Source organism: Salvelinus fontinalis, chromosome 11, assembly GCF_029448725.1.
Source record: "Salvelinus fontinalis isolate EN_2023a chromosome 11, ASM2944872v1, whole genome shotgun sequence".
Lineage (NCBI taxonomy): Eukaryota > Metazoa > Chordata > Actinopteri > Salmoniformes > Salmonidae > Salvelinus > Salvelinus fontinalis.
In genome coordinates this window covers 2,256,850-2,273,292 of record NC_074675.1, presented here as the reverse complement: position 1 = coordinate 2,273,292, position 16,443 = coordinate 2,256,850, and the positions used below count along the sequence as shown (strand labels likewise).

Below are 16,443 nucleotides of genomic sequence, written 5' to 3'. Positions count from 1 at the left end.
AAAATATTTTAATTCTTCAAAGTAGCCACCCTTTGGAATGCAGGTAGCCACCTGGAGTGCTTTTCCAACAGTCTTGAAGGAGTTCCCACATATGCTGAGCACTTGTTGGCTGCTTTTCCTTCACTCTGCGGTCCAACTCATCCCAAACCATCTCAATTTGGTTGAGGTCAGCTGATTGTGGAAGCCAGGTCATCTGATGCAGCACTCACCACTCTGCTTTTTGGTTAAATAGCCCTTACACAGTCTGGAGGTGTGTTTGGGGTCATTGTCCTGTGAAAAACAAATGATAGTGGGACTAAGTGCAAACCAGATGGGATGGCGTATCGCTGCAGAAAGCTGTGGTAGCCATGTTGGTTCAGTTTGCCTTGAAGTCTAAAAATATCACAGACATTGTCACCAGCAAAGCACCCCCGCCCACACAATTACACCTCCTCCTCCATCCAGGTTGGAACCAAAAATCTCAAATTTGGACTCATCAGACCAAAGGACAGATTTCCACCGTTCTAATGTCATTGCTCGTGTTTCCTGGCCCAAGCAAGTCTCTTCTTATTATTGGTGTCCTTTAGTAGTGGTTTCTTTGCAGCAAATCAACCATGAAGGCCTGATTCACGCAGTCTCCTCTGAACTGCAATCTTTGGCTGGTAACTCTAATGAACTTATCCTCTGCAGCAGAGGGAACTCTGGGTCTTCCTTTCCAATCTGAGGCTGGTATCTCTAATGAACTTATCCTCTGTAGCAGAGGTAACTCTGGGTCTGTCCTTTCCAATCTGAGGCTGGTAACTCTAATGAACTTATCCTCTGCAGCAGAGGGAACTCTGGGTCTTCCTTTCCAATCTGAGGCTGGTATCTCTAATGAGTTTATCCTCTGCAGCAGAGGGAACTCTGGGTCTTCCTTTCCAATCTGAGTCTGGTATCTCTAATGAACTTATCCTCTGCAGCAGAGGGAACTCTGGGTCTTCCTTTCCAATCTGAGGCTGGTAACTCTAATGAACTTATCCTCTGCAGCAGAGGGAACTCTGGGTCTTCCTTTCCAATCTGAGGCTGGTATCTCTAATGAGTTTATCCTCTGCAGCAGAGGGAACTCTGGGTCTTCCTTTCCAATCTGAGGCTGGTATCTCTAATGAACTTATCCTCTGCAGCAGAGGTAACTCTGGGTCTTCCTTTCCAATCTGAGGCTGGTATCTCTAATGAACTTATCCTCTGCAGCAGAGGGAACTCTGGGTCTTCCTTTCCAATCTGAGGCTGGTATCTCTAATGAACTTATCCTCTGCAGCAGAGGGAACTCTGGGTCTTCCTTTCCAATCTGAGGCTGGTATCTCTAATGAACTTATCCTCTGTAGCAGAGGTAACTCTGGGTCTGTCCTTTCCAATCTGAGGCTGGTAACTCTAATGAACTTATCCTCTGCAGCAGAGGGAACTCTGGGTCTTCCTTTCCAATCTGAGGCTGGTATCTCTAATGAACTTATCCTCTGCAGCAGAGGGAACTCTGGGTCTTCCTTTCCAATCTGAGGCTGGTATCTCTAATGAGTTTATCCTCTGCAGCAGAGGGAACTCTGGGTCTTCCTTTCCAATCTGAGGCTGGTATCTCTAATGAACTTATCCTCTGCAGCAGAGGTAACTCTGGGTCTTCCTTTCCAATCTGAGGCTGGTATCTCTAATGAACTTATCCTCTGCAGCAGAGGGAACTCTGGGTCTTCCTTTCCAATCTGAGGCTGGTATCTCTAATGAACTTATCCTCTGCAGCAGAGGGAACTCTGGGTCTTCCTTTCCAATCTGAGGCTGGTATCTCTAATGAACTTATCCTCTGTAGCAGAGGTAACTCTGGGTCTGTCCTTTCCAATCTGAGGCTGGTAACTCTAATGAACTTATCCTCTGCAGCAGAGGGAACTCTGGGTCTTCCTTTCCAATCTGAGGCTGGTATCTCTAATGAGTTTATCCTCTGCAGCAGAGGGAACTCTGGGTCTTCCTTTCCAATCTGAGTCTGGTATCTCTAATGAACTTATCCTCTGCAGCAGAGGGAACTCTGGGTCTTCCTTTCCAATCTGAGGCTGGTATCTCTAATGAACTTATCCTCTGCAGCAGAGGTAACTCTGGGTCTTCCTTTCCAATCTGAAGCTGGTATCTCTAATGAACTCATCCTCTGCAGCAGAGGGAACTCTGGGTCTTCCTTTCCATTCTGAGGCTGGTATCTCTAATGAACTTATCCTCTGCAGCAGAGGGAACTCTGGGTCTTCCTTTCCAATCTGAGGCTGGTAACTCTAATGAACTTATCCTCTGCAGCAGAGGGAACTCTGGGTCTTCCTTTCCAATCTGAGGCTGGTATCTCTAATGAACTTATCCTCTGCAGCAGAGGTAACTCTGGGTCTTCCTTTCCAATCTGAGGCTGGTATCTCTAATGAACTTATCCTCTGCAGCAGAGGGAACTCTGGGTCTTCCTTTCCAATCTGAGGCTGGTATCTCTAATGAACTTATCCTCTGTAGCAGAGGTAACTCTGGGTCTGTCCTTTCCAATCTGAGGCTGGTAACTCTAATGAACTTATCCTCTGCAGCAGAGGGAACTCTGGGTCTTCCTTTCCAATCTGAGGCTGGTATCTCTAATGAGTTTATCCTCTGCAGCAGAGGGAACTCTGGGTCTTCCTTTCCAATCTGAGTCTGGTATCTCTAATGAACTTATCCTCTGCAGCAGAGGGAACTCTGGGTCTTCCTTTCCAATCTGAGGCTGGTATCCCTAATGAACTTATCCTCTGCAGCAGAGGTAACTCTGGGTCTTCCTTTCCAATCTGAAGCTGGTATCTCTAATGAACTCATCCTCTGCAGCAGAGGGAACTCTGGGTCTTCCTTTCCATTCTGAGGCTGGTATCTCTAATGAACTCATCCTCTGCAGCAGAGGGAACTCTGGGTCTTCCTTTCCAATCTGAGGCTGGTAACTCTAATGAACTTATCCTCTGCAGCAGAGGGAACTCTGGGTCTTCCTTTCCAATCTGAGGCTGGTATCTCTAATGAACTTATCCTCTGCAGCAGAGGTAACTCTGGGTCTTCCTTTCCAATCTGAGGCTGGTATCTCTAATGAACTTATCCTCTGCAGCAGAGGGAACTCTGGGTCTTCCTTTCCAATCTGAGGCTGGTATCTCTAATGAACTTATCCTCTGCAGCAGAGGGAACTCTGGGTCTTCCTTTCCAATCTGAGGCTGGTATCTCTAATGAACTTATCCTCTGCAGCAGAGGGAACTCTGGGTCTTCCTTTCCAATCTGAGTCTGGTATCTCTAATGAACTTATCCTCTGCAGCAGAGGGAACTCTGGGTCTTCCTTTCCAATCTGAGGCTGGTATCTCTAATGAACTTATCCTCTGCAGCAGAGGTAACTCTGGGTCTTCCTTTCCAATCTGAAGCTGGTATCTCTAATGAACTCATCCTCTGCAGCAGAGGGAACTCTGGGTCTTCCTTTCCATTCTGAGGCCGGTATCTCTTATGAACTTATCCTCTGCAGCAGAGGTAACTCTGGGTCTTCCTTTCCAATCTGAGGCCGGTAACTCTAATGAACTTATCCTCTGCAGCAGAGGGAACTCTGGGTCTTCCTTTCCAATCTGAGGCTGGTATCTCTAATGAACTTATCCTCTGCAGCAGAGGGAACTCTGGGTCTTCCTTTCCAATCTGAGGCTGGTAACTCTAATGAACTTATCCTCTGCAGCAGAGGGAACTCTGGGTATTCCTTTCCAATCTGAGGCTGGTAACTCTAATGAACTTATCCTCTGCAGCAGAGGGAACTCTGGGTCTTCCTTTCCAATCTGAGGCTGGTAACTCTAATGAACTTATCCTCTGCAGCAGAGGGAACTCTGGGTATTCCTTTCCAATCTGAGTCTGGTATCTCTAATGAACTTATCCTCTGCAGCAGAGGGAACTCTGGGTCTTCCTTTCCAATCTGAGGCTGGTAACTCTAATGAACTTATCCTCTGCAGCAGAGGGAACTCTGGGTCTTCCTTTCCAATCTGAGGCTGGTAACTCTAATGAACTTATCCTTTGCAGCAGAGGGAACTCTGGGTCTTCCTTTCCAATCTGAGGCTGGTAACTCTAATGAACTTATCCTTTGCAGCAGAGGGAACTCTGGGTCTTCCTTTCCTGTGGCGGTCCTCATGAGAGCCAGTTTCATCATAACGCTTGATGGTTTTTGCGACTGCACTTGAAGAAAAGTTCAATGTTCTTGAAATCTTCCGGATTAACTGACCTTCATTTTTATTTTTTATTTTTTTATTTAACCTTTATTTAACCAGGTAGGCAAATTGAGAACACGTTCTCATTTACAATTGCGACCTGGCCAAGATAAAGCAAAGCAGTTCGACACATACAACAACACATAGTTACACATGGAGTAAAAACAAACATATAGTCAATAATACAGTGAAAAAAATAAAAAAAATAAGTCTATATACAATATGAGCAAGTGAGGTGAGATAAGGGAGGTGAAGGCAAACAGATATATGTATAAATAAATAAAAATATAAAAAGGCCATGGAGGCGAAGTGAGTACAACACAGCAAGTAAAATAAAAACTAAAAAAAACACTGGAATGGTTGGTTTGCATTGGAAGAAAGTGCAAAGTAGAGACAGAAATAATGGGGTGCAAAGGAGCAAAATAAATTAATAAATAAATACAGTAGGTAAAGAGGTAGTTGTTTGGGCTAAATTGTAGATGGGTTATGTACAGGTGCAGTAATCTATGAGCTGCTCTGACAGCTGGTGCTTAAAGCTAGTGAGGGAGATAGGTGTTTCCAGTTTCAGAGATTTTTGTAGTTCGTTCCAGTCATTGGCAGCAGAGAACTGGAAGGAGAGGCGTCCAAAGGAAGAATTGGTTTTGGGGGTGACTAGAGAGATATACCTGCTGGAGCGCGTGCTACGGGTAGGTGCTGCTATGGTGACCAGCGAGCTGAGATAAGGGGGGACTTTACCTAGCAGGGTCTTGTAGATGACCTGGAACCAGTGGGTTTGGCGACGAGTATGAAGCGAGGGCCAGCCAACGAGAGTGTACAGGTCGCAGTGGTGGGTAGTATATGGGGCTTTGGTGACAAAACGGATGGCACTGTGATAGACTGCATCCAATTTATTGAGTAGGGTTTTGGAGGCTATTTTGTAAATGACATCACCGAAGTCGAGGATTGGTAGGATGGTCAGTTTTACAAGGGTATGTTTGGCAGCATGAGTAAAGGATGCTTTGTTGCGGAATAGGAAGCCAATTCTAGATTTGACTTTGGATTGGAGATGTTTGATGTGGGTCTGGAAGGAGAGTTTACAGTCTAACCAGACACCTAGGTATTTGTAGTTGTCCACATATTCTAAGTCAGAGCCGTCCAAAGTAGTGATGTTGGACAGGCGGGCAGGAGCAGGCAGCGATCGGTTGAAGAGCATGCATTTGGTTTTACTTGTATTTAAGAGCAGTTGGAGGCCACGGAAGGAGAGTTGTATGGCATTGAAGCTCGCCTGGAGGGTTGTTAACACAGTGTCAAAAGAAGGGCCAGAAGTATACAGAATAGTGTCGTCTGCGTAGAGGTGGATCAGAGAATCACCAGCAGCAAGAGCGACATCATTGATGTAAACAGAGAAGAGAGTCGGTCCAAGAATTGAACCCTGTGGCACCCCCATAGAGACTGCCAGAGGCCCGGACAACAGACCCTCCGATTTGACACACTGAACTCTATCAGAGAAGTAGTTGGTGAACCAGGCGAGGCAATCATTAGAGAAACCAAGGCTGTCGAGTCTGCCAATGAGGATGTGGTGATTGACAGAGTCAAAAGCCTTGGCCAGGTCAATGAATACGGCTGCACAGTATTGTTTCCTATCGATGGCGGTTACGATATTGTTTATGACCTTGAGCGTGGCTGAGGTGCACCCATGACCAGCTCTGAAACCAGATTGCATAGCGGAGAAGGTGTGGTGTGATTCGAAATGGTCGGTAATCTGTTTGTTGACTTGGCTTTCGAAGACCTTAGAAAGGCAGGGTAGGATAGATATAGGTCTGTAGCAGTTAGGGTCAAGGGTGTCCCCCCCTTTGAAGAGGGGGATAACCGCAGCTGCTTTCCAATCTTTAGGAATCTCAGACGACACGAAAGAGAGGTTGAAGAGGCTAGTAATAGGGGTGGCAACAATTTCAGCAGATAGTTTTAGAAAGAAAGGGTCCAGATTATCTAGCCCGGCTGATTTGTAAATGGTCCAGATTTTGCAGCTCATTAAGGGTGTCTTAAAATAATGATAGACAGTAATTTCTCTTTTCTTATTTGAGCTGTTCTTGCCATAATATGGACTTGGTATTTTACCAAATAGGGCTATCATCTGTATACCACCCCTACCTTGTCACAACACAACTGATTGGCTCAAACACATTCACTTTTAAGAACGCACACCTTTTAAATGAAATGCATTCCAGGTGACTACCTCATGAAGCTGGTTGAGAGAATGCCAAGAGTGCGCAAAGCTGTTATCAAGGCAAAGGGTGGTTACTTTTAAGAATCTCAAATATAAAATATGTTGATTTGTATAACGCTCGTTTGGTTACTACATGATTCCATATGTGTTATTTCATGTTTTTAAATGTCTTCACTGTTATTCTACATAGAAAATAGTTTAAAAAATAAAGAAAAACCCTGGAATGAGTAGGTGTGTCCAAACTTCTGACTGGTACTGTATATAGACCTGACACCTTATTCTACATAAGAGACAACTGTTCTACATCATCTATTTCTATCTGATACACACGCACACATGATTCAATAAATCAACTCATCCTCAACTTGATTTGTGCAATCAGGTGTTAATGCTGGGCTGGAACTAAAGCCTGCACTCCCTGCAAAGGACCAGGGTTGGAGACCACCCTGTATCTATACAGGACCAGGGTAGGAGACCACCCTGTATCTATACAGGACCAGGGTAGGAGACCACCCTGTATCTATACAGGACCAGGGTAGGAGACCCCCCTGTATCTATACAGGACCAGGGTAGGAGACCCCCCTGTATCTATACAGGACCAGGGCAGGAGACCACCCTGTATCTATACAGGACCAGGGTAGGAGACCCCCCTGTATCTATACAGGACCAGGGTAGGAGACCCCCCTGTATCTATACAGGACCAGGGTAGGAGACCCCCCTGTATCTATACAGGACCAGGGTAGGAGACCCCCTGTATCTATACAGGACCAGGGTAGGGGACCACCCTGTATCTATACAGGACCAGGGTAGGAGACCACCCTGTATCTATACAGGACCAGGGTAGGAGACCACCCTGTATCTATACAGGACCAGGGTAGGGGACCACCCTGTATCTATACAGGACCAGGGTAGGAGACCACCCTGTATCTATACAGGACCAGGGTAGGAGACCCCCCTGTATCTATACAGGACCAGGGTAGGAGACCCCCCTGTATCTATACAGGACCAGGGTAGGAGACCCCCCTGTATCTATACAGGACCAGGGTAGGAGACCCCCCTGTATCTATACAGGACCAGGGTAGGAGACCACCCTGTATCTATACAGGACCAGGGTAGGAGACCACCCTGTATCTATACAGGACCAGGGTAGGAGACCACCCTGTATCTATACAGGACCAGGGTAGGAGACCACCCTGTATCTATACAGGACCAGGGTAGGAGACCACCCTGTATCTATACAGGACCAGGGTAGGAGACCACCCTGTATCTATACAGGACCAGGGTAGGAGACCACCCTGTATCTATACAGGACCAGGGTAGGAGCCCATCCTGTATCTATACAGGACCAGGGTAGGAGACCCCCCTGTATCTATACAGGACCAGGGTAGGAGACCCCCCTGTATCTATACAGGACCAGGGTAGGAGACCACCCTGTATCTATACAGGACCAGGGTAGGAGACCACCCTGTATCTATACAGGACCAGGGTAGGAGACCACCCTGTATCTATACAGGACCAGGGTAGGAGACCACCCTGTATCTATACAGGACCAGGGCAGGAGCCCATCCTGTATCTATACAGGACCAGGGCAGGAGCCCATCCTGTATCTATACAGGACCAGGGTAGGAGACCACCCTGTATCTATACAGGACCAGGGTAGGAGACCACCCTGTATCTATACAGGACCAGGGTAGGAGACCCCCCTGTATCTATACAGGACCAGGGTAGGAGACCCCCCTGTATCTATACAGGACCAGGGCAGGAGACCACCCTGTATCTATACAGGACCAGGGCAGGAGACCACCCTGTATCTATACAGGACCAGGGTAGGGGACCACCCTGTATCTATACAGGACCAGGGTAGGAGACCACCCTGTATCTATACAGGACCAGGGCAGGGGACCACCCTGTATCTATACAGGACCAGGGTAGGGGACCACCCTGTATCTATACAGGACCAGGGTAGGAGCCCATCCTGTATCTCCACAGGACCAGGGCAGGAGACCACTGATGAGGTCATGTGGTAATGTGGGGTTAAATAATTCAGCAAGACCTTTTTATTTGAGAGGTCTCCTTGACAGCATAAATGGAGGACAATCTCTACGGTAATAACCAGCCAGGCGACATAAAATCACCTTTGACAAAAACATGTTTTCAGTTCACATGGAAAGTTTTGCAAACGTACGTACTGGGAAAGGATTTGGCATGTCACAACAAACAAACGCAGGAGCAGAATCAATAGTTAGCAGAAAGTCAACCGTTTGCGGAGTTACTTACCGGAATCTTGTCTTGACTGGCGTACTGATGCATTCTGTAGCGCTACAAACACAGACAGGAGAATAAAGGAACGGTGTCGTTAGACCGGGAGGAGAATAATAACGGAACTCATCATTATCAGCACGCGCATCTCGGTAATCCGTCAATTTGGGGGGAGCAAAGTAACGCGCCTCTCACTTGGCACGGGACTCAGAGATTAGTAGCATATGACCTACACACATGTTTCATCTAGATACCTATCAAACTATAGTCTACCTGGAGCTCCCCGTGAGTTAATTGGGCTATCTGTCTGTGAGCTACAGGTTCCGTCTATTCATCCGTCTGTTCATTCTGACTGCGCGCGTCCTCGGGAGTTTGGCACACGCCCAACTCATGTTCACCCAGGTGCGTTGATTGGTCGATGCTCCCTGAGAAATTACGGTAACGAGGAACCAGTGGGAGCAACCGGGCTCACAGGTGAGGTGATACTAATGGTTTCTACGGCGACGCGCTCAGGGAATTAAAGTGGAAAGCACTGTCACGCACGAAGAACGCATTTTAATAATTGTTGTTTTTCATTACAATGAGACCGAAAAATACTACGACCTTTAAATAATGAGCAGTACGTATCCACGCCTCTTGTTGGTGTTTATTCTTCATTAAAACGACGTATCCACGCCTCTTGTACGTGTTCATTCTTCATACATGACCGCGCTTGCCATGTTCCTTCCCTGAGCGCGTCGCCGTAGAAACGTTCAGATCCAAATATCAACACTCCTGACGGGCTCGAGCGCCAGTAACACTGTGTCAAATGAAATACGTTTTATAGTTGAGCTATTTACTGTTAATGTCTCTCTAACACGGTAGTCAGAACGTTCAAATTGTTCCACTGAAATCATCTGATTGGACAAACATCGATATTGTTGATTTAAAACACACACACATATATGCCTCTGCCAACTTTTTTTCTGTCCAAGTCAAGCACTGCTCCTAAATCATGTCCATACTTTATGTGTCCGCTCCTGTAGGGAGTCTATGTCCCGACCCAGACCAGGACCTGTAGAGTGCAGAGAGATGTCCAGACCAGGACCTGTAGAGCCCAGAGAGATGTTCCGGTCCAGACCAGGACCTGTAGAGTCCAGACACTGACCCAGATCAGGAGTACCAGGCCCCGGGTCGAACAAGGTATCACTGTGGATGGACGATGACTCACTGACAGCTGTGGCCACCCTGCAGCCACTCCATGTTCCTGCGGACACACACATCATACACACATAGTATACACATCACATTATCCAATACACACACATCACACACACATAGTATACACATCACATTATCCAACACACACACATCACACACACATAGTATACACATCACATTATCCAATACACACACATCACACACAATTCATATATCCTACCACGTTATGGAACAGACACACAGCAGGGTCATATATCCTACCACATTATGGAACAGACAGCAGGGTCATATATCCTACCACATTATGGAACAGACACACAGCAGGGTCATATATCATACCACATTATGGAACAGACAGCAGGGTCATATATCCTACCACATTATGGAACACACAGCAGGGTCATATATCCTACCACATTATGGAACAGACACACAGCAGGGTCATATATCCTACCACATTATGGAACAGACACACAGCAGGGTCATATATCATACCACATTATGGAACACACAGCAGGGTCATATATCCTACCACATTATGGAACAGACACACAGCAGGGTCATATATCCTACCACATTATGGAACAGACACACAGCAGGGTCATATATCCTACCACATTATGGAACAGACACACAGCAGGGTCATATATCCTACCACATTATGGAACAGACACACAGCAGGGTCATATATCCTACCACATTATGGAACACACAGCAGGGTCATATATCCTACCACATTATGGAACAGACACACAGTAGGGTCATATATCCTACCACATTATGGAACACACAGCAGGGTCATATATCCTACCACATTATGGAACAGACACACAGTAGGGTCATATATCCTACCACATTATGGAACAGACACACAGCAGGGTCATATATCCTACCACATTATGGAACAGACACACAGCAGGGTCATATATCCTACCACATTATGGAACAGACAGCAGGGTCATATATCCTACCACATTATGGAACAGACACACAGCAGGGTCATATATCCTACCACATTATGGAACAGACACACAGCAGGGTCATATATCCTACCAAATTATGGAACAGACAGGAGGGTCATATATCATACCACATTATGGAACAGACACACAGCAGGGTCATATATCCTACCACATTATGGAACAGACACACAGCAGGGTCATATATCCTACCACATTATGGAACAGACACACAGCAGGGTCATATATCCTACCACATTATGGAACACACAGCAGGGTCATATATCCTACGACATTATGGAACAGACACACAGCAGGGTCATATATCCTACCACATTATGGAACAGACACACAGCAGGGTCATATATCCTACCACATTATGGAACAGACACACAGCAGGGTCATATATCCTACCACATTATGGAACAGACACACAGCAGGGTCATATATCCTACCACATTATGGAACAGACACACAGCAGGGTCATACATCCTACCACATTATGGAACAGACACACAGCAGGGTCATATATCATACCACATTATGGAACAGACACACAGCAGGGTCATATATCATACCACATTATGGAACAGACAGCAGGGTCATATATCCTACAACATTATGGAGCAGACACACAGCAGGGTCATATATCCTACCACATTATGGAACAGACACACAGCAGGGTCATATATCCTACCACATTATGGAACAGACACACAGCAGGGTCATATATCATACCACATTATGGAACAGACACACAGCAGGGTCATATATCTTACCACATTATGGAACAGACACACAGCAGGGTCATATATCATACCACATTATGGAACAGACACACAACAGGGTCATATATCCTACCACATTATGGAACAGACACACAGCAGGGTCATATATCCTACCACATTATGGAACAGACACACAGCAGGGTCATATATCCTACCACATTATGGAACAGACACACAGCAGGGTCATATATCATACCACATTATGGAACACACAGCAGGGTCATATATAATACCACATTATGGAACAGACACACAGCAGGGTCATATATCCTACCACATTATGGAACACACAGCAGGGTCATATATCCTACCACATTATGGAACAGACACACAGCAGGGTCATATATCCTACCACATTATGGAACACACAGCAGGGTCATATATCCTACCACATTATGGAACAGACACACAGCAGGGTCATATATCCTACCACATTATGGAACAGACAGCAGGGTCAGATATCCTACCACATTATGGAACAGACACACAGCAGGGTCATATATCCTACCACATTATGGAACAGACAGCAGGGTCATATATCCTACCACATTATGGAACAGACACACAGCAGGGTCATATATCCTACCACATTATGGAACACACAGCAGGGTCATATATCCTACCACATTATGGAACACACAACAGGGTCATATATCCTACCACATTATGGAACAGACACACAGCAGGGTCATATATCCTACCACATTATGGAACACACAACAGGGTCATATATCCTACCACATTATGGAACAGACACACAGCAGGGTCATATATCCTACCACATTATGGAACACACAGCAGGGTCATATATCCTACCACATTATGGAACAGACACACAGCAGGGTCATATATCCTACCACATTATGGAACAGACACACAGCAGGGTCATATATCCTACCACATTATGGAACAGACACACAGCAGGGTCATATATCATACCACGTTGTGGAACAGACACACAGCAGGGTCATATATCCTACCACATTATGGAACACACAGCAGGGTCATATATCATACCACATTATGGAACAGACACACAGCAGGGTCATATATCATACCACATTATGGAACAGACAGCAGGGTCATATATCCTACCACATTATGGAACACACAGCAGGGTCATATATCCTACCACATTATGGAACACACAGCAGGGTCATATATCCTACCACATTATGGAACAGACAGCAGGGTCATATATCATACCACATTATGGAACAGACACACAGCAGGGTCATATATCCTACCACATTATGGAACAGACACACAGCAGGGTCATATATCCTACCACATTATGGAACAGACACACAGCAGGGTCATATATCATACCACATTAAGGAACAGACACACAGCAGGGTCATATAATCTACCACATTATGGAACAGACAGCAGGGTCATATATCCTACCACATTATGGAACAGACACACAGCAGGGTCATATATCCTACCACATTATGGAACACACAGCAGGGTCATATATCATACCACATTATGGAACAGACAGCAGGGTCATATATCCTACCACATTATGGAACACACAGCAGGGTCATATATCCTACCACATTATGGAACAGACACACAGCAGGGTCATATATCATACCACATTATGGAACAGACACACAGCAGGGTCATATATCATACCACATTATGGAACAGACACACAGCAGGGTCATATATCCTACCACATTATGGAACAGACAGCAGGGTCATATATCCTACCACATTATGGAACAGACACACAGCAGGGTCATATATCCTACCACATTATGGAACAGACAGCAGGGTCATATATCCTACCACATTATGGAACAAACACACAGCAGGGTCATATATCATACCACATTATGGAACAGACACACAGCAGGGTCATATATCATACCACATTATGGAACAGACACACAGCAGGGTCATATATCATACCACATTATGGAACAGACACACAGCAGGGTCATATATCATACCACATTATGGAACAGACACACAACAGGGTCATATATCATACCACATTATGGAACAGACACACAGCAGGGTCATATATCCTACCACATTATGGAACACACAGCAGGGTCATATATCCTACCACATTATGGAACAGACAGCAGGGTCATATATCCTACCACATTATGGAACAGACACACAGCAGGGTCATATATCATACCACATTATGGAACAGACACACAGCAGGGTCATATATCCTACCACATTATGGAACAGACACACAGCAGGGTCATATATCCTACCACATTATGGAACAGACATGAGGGTCATATATCCTACCACATTATGGAACAGACACACAGCAGGGTCATATATCCTACCACATTATGGAACAGACAGCAGGGTCATATATCCTACCACATTATGGAACAGACACACAGCAGGGTCATATATCCTACCACATTATGGAACACACAGCAGGGTCATATATCCTACCACATTATGGAACAGACAGCAGGGTCATATATCATACCACATTATGGAACAGACAGCAGGGTCATATATCCTACCACGTTATGGAACAGACTCACAGCAGGGTCATATATCATACCACATTATGGAACAGACACACAGCAGGGTCATATATCATACCACATTATGGAACAGACAGCAGGGTCATATATCACACCACATTATGGAACAGACACACAGCAGGGTCATATATCATACCACATTATGGAACAGACTCACAGCAGGGTCATATATCCCACCACATTATGGAACAGACACACAGCAGGGTCATATATCCTACCACATTATGGAACAGACACACAGCAGGGTCATATATCATACCACATTATGGAACAGACACACAGCAGGGTCATATATCCTACCACATTATGGAACAGACAGCAGGGTCATATATCATACCACATTATGGAACAGACAGCAGGGTCATATATCATACCACATTATGGAACAGACATACAGCAGGGTCATATATCATACCACATTATGGAACAGACATGAGGGTCATATATCCTACCACATTATGGAACACACAGCAGGGTCATATATCCTACCACATTATGGAACAGACAGCAGGGTCATATATCCTACCAAATTATGGAACAGACACACAGCAGGGTCATATATCCTACCACATTATGGAACAGACACACAGCAGGGTCATATATCATACCACATTATGGAACAGACACACAGCAGGGTCATATATCATACCACATTATGGAACAGACAGCAGGGTCATATATCCTACCACATTATGGAACAGACAGCAGGGTCATATATTCTACCACATTATGGAACAGACGCACAGCAGGGTCATATATCCTACCACATTATGGAACAGACACACAGCAGGGTCATATATCCTACCACATTATGGAACAGACACACAGCAGGGTCATATATCCTACCACATTATGGAACAGACACACAGCAGGGTCATATATCCTAACACATTATGGAACAGACACACAGCAGGGTCATATATCATACCACATTATGGAACAGACAGCAGGGTCATATATCATACCACATTATGGAACAGACAGCAGGGTCATATATCATACCACATTATGGAACAGACACACAGCAGGGTCATATATCCTACCACATTATGGAACACACAGCAGGGTCATATATCCTACCACATTATGGAACACACAGCAGGGTCATATATCCTACCACATTATGGAACAGACACACAGCAGGGTCATATATCCTACCACATTATGGAACAGACACACAGCAGGGTCATATATCCTACCACATTATGGAACACACAGCAGGGTCATATATCCTACCACATTATGGAACAGACACACAGCAGGGTCATATATCCTACCACATTATGGAACAGACAGCAGGGTCATATATCCTACCACATTATGGAACAGACAGCAGGGTCATATATCCTACCACATTATGGAACACACAGCAGGGTCATATATCCTACCACATTATGGAACAGACACACAGCAGGGTCATATATCATACCACATTATGGAACAGACATGAGGGTCATATATCCTACCACATTATGGAATAGACACACAGCAGGGTCATATATCCTACCACATTATGGAACAGACACACAGCAGGGTCATATATCCTACCACATTATGGAACAGACACACAGCAGGGTCATATATCCTACCACATTATGGAACAGACACACAGCAGGGTCATATATCCTACAACATTATGGAACAGACACACAGCAGGGTCATTTTTCCTACCACATTATGGAACAGACACACAGCAGGGTCATATATCATGCCACATTATGGAACAGACACACAGCAGGGTCATTTTTCCTACCACATTATGGAATAGACACACAGCAGGGTCATATATCCTACCACATTATGGAACAGACACACAGCAGGGTCATATATCCTACCACATTATGGAACAGACACACAGCAGGGTCATATATATCATACCACATTATGGAACAGACACACAGCAGGGTCATATATCCTACCACATTATGGAACAGACACACAGCAGGGTCATATATCATACCACATTATGGAACAGACACACAGCAGGTTCATATATCATACCACATTATGGAACAGACACACAGCAGGGTCATATATCCTACCACAGCAGGGTGTATATCCTACCACAGCAGGGTGTATATCCTACCACAGCAGGGTGTATATCCTACCACAGCAGGGTGTCATACCACGATCAGCCAGGAGGGATGTGTGATGTCTAAAAGCGGTGTGATTATTTAGAGAGCGTCGCCAAATTGACACGATGTGCTGGATTCGGCACCATGGACAGACTCCCCCTGTGTTATAAATATCTGGTCCCCAATGGAGGTCCTGCTGTGACTAGTAAGACATAGA

At 45.3% G+C, this 16,443-nt stretch overlaps 1 protein-coding gene across 1 annotated transcript in view; it reads right to left on the bottom strand.

The window, feature by feature from the left end:
• LOC129864771 (anoctamin-2-like) overlaps nt 1–9,400 on the bottom strand; it is a 40,449-nt gene extending 31,049 nt beyond the window's left edge. The window contains exon 1 of the mRNA XM_055937066.1: nt 8,692–9,400. Within this exon, the coding sequence (XP_055793041.1) occupies nt 8,692–8,724 (33 nt within the window). The 5' untranslated portion in view covers nt 8,725–9,400. The remainder of the gene's footprint in view (nt 1–8,691) is intronic.
• Between the last annotated feature and the right edge of the window lie 7,043 nt (nt 9,401–16,443).